Source organism: Anomaloglossus baeobatrachus, chromosome 9, assembly GCF_048569485.1.
Source record: "Anomaloglossus baeobatrachus isolate aAnoBae1 chromosome 9, aAnoBae1.hap1, whole genome shotgun sequence".
NCBI lineage: Eukaryota > Metazoa > Chordata > Amphibia > Anura > Aromobatidae > Anomaloglossus > Anomaloglossus baeobatrachus.
Window position 1 is genome coordinate 37067993 of NC_134361.1, and position 6334 is coordinate 37074326.

At 41.2% G+C, this 6334-nt stretch overlaps 1 protein-coding gene across 2 annotated transcripts; it reads left to right on the forward strand.

The window, feature by feature from the left end:
* Nucleotides 1-1398: 1398 nt before the first annotated feature.
* On the forward strand, nt 1399-4868 carry B9D2 (B9 domain containing 2). 2 transcript variants are annotated; one of them, XM_075322557.1, is made up of 4 exons: nt 1399-1483; nt 3141-3230; nt 3393-3518; nt 3817-4868. In XM_075322557.1, the coding sequence occupies exons 2-4, from the start codon at nt 3143-3145 to the stop codon at nt 4128-4130; spliced, it is 528 nt and encodes a 175-aa protein (XP_075178672.1). In that variant the 5' UTR covers nt 1399-1483; nt 3141-3142; the 3' UTR covers nt 4131-4868. The 2 variants fall into 2 exon arrangements, with proteins under 2 accessions (XP_075178672.1, XP_075178671.1); XM_075322556.1 differs by lacking the exon at nt 1399-1483 and adding an exon at nt 1494-1573.
* The last annotated feature ends 1466 nt before the right edge of the window (nt 4869-6334 follow it).

The window sequence follows — 6334 nt, forward strand, 5'->3', positions numbered from 1 at the left end:
CAGATGTGATTCCACATGTCATTTTAATAGTTTTTTATTATTTCTTTCAATAGGGGGGATGTGTGCTGGTGACACCAAAAAACGGCTATTCTGATACTTCGATTTTTTTTTCCTTATGATATTTACAGCACAGGTTGATTCATTTTATATTTGAAAGATTGAACTGAAAAGGGAATAACAAATATATTTATTATTTTACTTAATTTATTTAATTTCAGATTGGGAGAAGACGGCTGATGTAAACTTTTATGTTTTTCTTTTTTTCTCTCCAATATTTTATACAATTTTTTAAAACTATATTTTCATATTTTTCTTATCCCCCCCTGGGACTTAGACCTGGGGTCACATGGGTTCACAGGAGGAGGAAGGGCACGTTCAGAAGACCCCCAGCTGCCGTAGTAACCAACCAGCACCCTGCGACTGCGTCATGGGGGGAGGGGAAGACGGGTGCCATTCTTTAAAACTATTTAAATGCCTTAATCATACCGTGCCATTAAAGAATAAGATATCTGTGCTGTACGACACTCAGTGCAATGGTAAAAATGTACAGGACAATGGCGGGGTCTATCCACCGTAAAAAAAAAAGTCAATAAAAAAATTCATCAATTTTATAATTAAAAAATCCAACTCAAGCTATAAAAACAAGCCAGTGTACTGCTACATGGACAGAAAATCTATAAATAAATAAAAAAAATTAAATAAAATAATAATAATAAAAGAAAATATATAGTAATAAAATAAATAAGTAAAATAAAAAATATATAGAATAAAAATGTATCTTTATACACATATATATACATATACAAATACACAAATAAATGTGTGTGTGTATATATATATATATATATATATATATATATATACACATATATATATATATAAAAAATACATTTTTATTTTTATTTTTTATTTTACTTATTTATTTTATTACTATGTAATTTTTTTATTATTGGATTACTTTATTTTATTTTTTATTTATTTATAGATTTTTTATAATTGTGTGTGTGTATAAAAATACATTTTAATTTAATTCATTTATCTATTTTACCTATTTATTTTATTATATAAATAAGTTACAGAAAAATTAATCAAATATATATATATATATATATATTTGATTAATATGTATAATAATATATAATAGTATTAGTACTAGTAATTATTATAATAATTAGTATTAGTATAATAATTGGGAAACCTGACAAGCAGGAGGTCAGGACAGCAGCGCCTAGTTTCGACCCAGATTATAGTGATTGTTAGAGAATTAGAGAAGTATAATATCACAAACATCCCAATCCTGTTCATAGCAATAAAGTTCATTGAAACTTGCCCTTAGACATCATGGCGGCGCGCAGCTCGGCGACAACATCCTGCACGGGATGCCAGGCTCCCTGACGTCACTTCCGCTTCCTCTCGCGAAACGGGCGACTTCTTTTGTTGCCTAGCAACTGACGAACTCTTCGCAGCGGAGGGGCTGATATCTGTGAGCGGGAGTGTGTGCTGTGTGGGGACTGTGTGCGGAGGGGATGTGCAAGAAGCCGTATACCGGGGGAAGGCGGCCATTACATGAGGGGTGAGGGCAGGGCGCTTTTCCTGAGCTCCGGGTACGGCCCGTATGTCAGTTGATGGCAGTGGGGGGGTCAGGGGTCACAGTTGGGATTTTTTGGAGCAGTTTTTGGCATTTTTTTCCTCGCATTTCTGCGCTGTTTGTTCTCTTGGCTCAGTATTTCGCTCGGTAAATGAGACTCTTCTGTGCTCAGTGTCTGGCTCTCTATGAGATGTGTGGGGACGTGTCTGTGTGACAGGAGACATTTTTGTGAGGTCTAGGTCATATGCTGCCGTTTTGTACAGTATTGGGGTCACTTTCAGAGACATTTGTGTGATGTGGATCACATTTTTTACTTTTGTGGAAATTCAGATGACTGGCTGAGACTTCTGTGTGATGCTGGTCCGTTGCTGAGACATTTATGTAATTCAGGTTGTTTTATGAGGCTTGTGATATTTGGGTTATATAGTGATAATATTGTGTCGTCTGGGAGGTCCTCCAAGTCTCTTGGGCCTTCCGAATGGCACCCCAAGATTCATGGGCCTCCTGGGTGGCGTTATGAGACTCTTCTGTCTTTTTGGGTCGTACGGGTGTCACTGCGAGACTCTTGGGCCATATGGGTGTCACTACATGACTCTTGGGCCGTCTGGTTGTCACTTGAGACTTGTGTCATCCAGGTGGTGCCCTGAGACTCTTAGACCTTCTGGGTGGTGCTTCGAGACTCTTGGGCATTAGCGGTGTCACTACGAGACTCTTGGACCTTCTGAGTGGCGCTCTGAGACTCTTGGGGCCTTCTGAGTAGCGCTCTGAGACTCTTGGGGCCTTCTGAGTGGTGCTCTGAGACTCTTGGGGCCTTCTGAGTGGTGCTCTGAGACTCTTGGGGCCTTCTGAGTGGTGCTCTGAGACTCTTGGGGCCTTCTGAGTGGTGCTCTGAGACTCTTGGGGCCTTCTGAGTGGTGCTCTGAGACTCTTGGGGCCTTCTGAGTGGTGCTCTGAGACTCTTGGGGCCTTCTGAGTGGTGCTCTGAGACTCTTGGGCCTTCTGAGTGGTGCTCTGAGACTCTTGGTCCTTCTGAGTGGTGCTCTGAGACTCTTGGGCCTTCTGAGTGGCGCTCTGAGGCTCTTGGGCCCGTCTGGGTGTCACCCCGGGACTCTTGGGTTGTCTGGGTGTCACCCGAGACTTTTTGGCCATCTCAGTCATTTCCCGAGACTTTTTGGCCATCTCAGTCGTTTCCCGAGACTTTTTGGCCATCTCGGTCGTTTCCCGAGACTTTTGGGCCGTCTGGGTGTCACTCGAGAATCTTGTGTTGTTCCCCAAGATTCTTGAGCCATCTGGGTGGCGTCTCGAGACTCTTAGGCCAGTCTGGGTGTCACTTCAAGACTCTTGGGCCTTCAGGGTGGCATGCCAATACATTTTTGTCTTGAGGTTTACTTTTTGAGACTTTTGTTGGATCAGGTCATATAGGTGGCAGTTTTCTCTGATCTGATTTAGTTGACACTTTTGTGGACTGGGGGTCCAGGGGCGCTGACAACGTGGTGGTGTAGTCTGCATTATTACCAATTATCTGAACTTAAATGAATGTCTTTCTCCTCAGAGATGGCGGAGGTCCACATCATTGGGCAGATCCTCGGTGCCAGCGGCTTCCCACAGCACAGCTTGTTTTGTAAATGGGGGGTGCACACAGGTACGAGCCACAGCCAATACTAATATTATTAAATGCATTTTTATTATGAGCCGGTAAGGACAGTCACTGCCTCCACCCATCTGTGGTCGCTGTTATTGATGACAGCTGTAGCCTCAGAGTCGTACACTTGCTCCCGGAATAATTTCTGTGCGTCTCATATAGGGGGAGCCTGGAAGTTGCTTTCGGGGACGGTGGAAGGTCAGACGCAGGTGGACAACCCCCAGAATGAAGACATGGCTTTCTGGTCACATCCTATTGATATACATTTTGCAACCAAAGGGTTGCAAGGTAAGTCGGTCTAAATTAACGAGACACATAATGATAAAGAGACTGTGATATAGATAACGGAGCCTTAGGTAAGTCATCAATATTAGATCGCCCCCACAATTGGCTGATACCTGGTGCCGCTGCCACCGGAAGTAACATACTGTGTGGAGCTGAAACAGCACATGTCTCCAGATAGTGCAGCTTGGCTCATTATGGAGAGTGTTCAGCTGCAGTTTCTGTTGGGCATAGTGTGAAACCCACCTGTGTTGAGTACATCTGAGCACCTCCTTATTAAACTACACCCACCTCCCGTTCCCAGGTTGGCCTAAGCTACATCTTCAGGTTTGGCATCAGGACTCTTTTGGTCGGAACGAGCTGTATGGATACAGCTTCCTGCACGTCCCGTCTACCCCAGGAACGCACACATTGTCGAGCACCGCGTGGAGACCCTTGGGGACCTGGCAGGAGCAGATTTCACAGATGTTCGTAGGAGGTGGACCACAGCTGAAATCACCAAACCTCATATATGGAGGAGCGGACCGGTACCGTCTACAGACCACAGCCATGGGGCAGGTCCACCTGGAACTCACTGTCCTTCTCAGGAACTTTGATAGATTTGGGGTGGAATGCTAGTACTAAGTTATCTAATGGAGGGGCTAAAATCCTCCAGCGGCAGAGACCTCTAGTTTTGTTCTCCAGCGTGTGATCATTTTCTCACCTCCCTAGAGATCTTTTTTTGGCCTGAAGGTCATCCTTTCTGATTGAACTAATCCCAGGGATGTCATTAAACATAAAGGTGTATTCCTCTCCAAGACATTTATTGCATACTGAAAGTATGTGCCATAAGTGTATGATAGGCGGCGATTTGTCTTCTTGGACTTAAACCTCTGTACACTGAGGGCTCAGACCGCACATGAGGCCTCCTCCATTGTAGCTTAAATTCGCGAGAGATTCACTGCTCCCACAATGTACTAGTAATCATAGCTGCCGCCCACCTCATCTACTTCTGCTGGCATGCCACCCTATTGATATTGGGGATCCCAAAGATTAGTTTTTACCCATTTGTGTTCCTGCCAACTCTATTGGACATGGAAAATACACGCAAGCAGCCTCCAGACGTAGGTAATCTCATCTGTGACCAGAAGAGAATTGCTTTGCGGGACACAAGTCGCGTCCTCCCGCTATAAACCTATAGTATCATTACTTACTCTGGTGCTTGCAGTTTAGCCCTTTTGTTTTATGACCTATACAGCCTAAGTTTTTTTTGTGTATCATATATACCCTACACTTGGACTTGTTGATGGCAAGGTAGACCTACAATTGCCTCTATTTTATACATTTTATAGTGTTTTTTTTTATTTGTTTTTACATTTGTGATTTTTATTTTTTTTTTTCTATTTTTTGTATATATAATAAATTTATATTTGGAAAAAAACGCCTTGTTTTGTATTTTTCTATTTTCTTTACGACTTAAAGGGATCGTTTCATAACCTCATAGGCAGCAGGGCTGTGGAGTCGGTAAGCCAAACCTTCGACTCCGACTCCGACTCCTCAAATTCTCTTGCACCGACTCCGACTCCGGCTCCGACTCCGACTCCGGCTCCGACTCCGACTCCTACATATATTGCTTATAGTTAGGTGAAAAATTTATTGTAGTACATGAATATGTGTATGTGAACATTAGACATTTAATAATTTTTATGATACAATAATCAAGATATTTGGATAGAACATAAAATATATTTATTGGATACAACTTTAGAACACAAAAAACTGTAATAAATTGTAAATATGTAATACACTATGTAATATACAGTAGATTACATATATATCTTGTGTGTGTATATACACTGTGTGTATATATATATAATATTACATATTTACAATTTATTAGTTTTTTGTGTTCTAAAGTTGTATCCAATAAATATTTTATGTTCTATCCAAATATCTTGATTATTGTATCATAAAAACAATTAAATGTCTGATGTTCACATTGTACTACAATAAATTTTTCACTTAAATATAAGCATTATACTAAATGTTACTATTTAGTAAAATATTCAGCACATTCTGCATTGCACTCCTGTCCCCAATTTATTATATATTTTAGGAGTCGGAGTCGGTGCATTTTATACCGACTCCAACTCCGACTCCGACTCCACCAAAATGAGCTCCGACTCCGACTCCACGACTCCGACTCCGACTCCACAGCCCTGATAGGCAGGGAAACTTGTTTTTTAAGGCATATTCACCGTCCGTCACATACAATAGGCCTGACAGGCACATCTCTTTTACTTTCATTTCTCCTTCCTCACCAGATTGTGAGGAAATCCCCTCCCTCCATGTAGTCTCCTGTCTCTAGCAGCTCTGTGAAACCTCATACCACAGTTGGATTGCAGAGCTTCAGGAGGACAGATAACTGCGCTAATCTCTCAGGCTCATTGTATGTGAACACGTCACACTCAATAAGGTTGGTATTTTATGTTTTTATTTATCACATGCTCTGCAAGTGTAATTTTTCTGGGGAAACTTCAGGATCTAATTCTGATTGAATATGTGTTTAATAGTACTTAAGGTACCTTTAAAATTAAGTTTGTTTCCATAAATTTTCTTTGTAGAGTCGAACTGGGCACTATTTGGCGGGAGTTTTGAAATGTTTGTATTTCAGAGTTATTAGTTTTATGTTAAGTAAATGGGTTTTTTTTGCACCTGATTATATGTAGTCTCTTTTATTACATCCCTATGAAGGTCACTGATCACTTTTAGAGCACTGAAATTGCAAACATTAGATATTATAGGTATTTTTCTAGCCTGCGCCTGACAGTCACATTGTATGT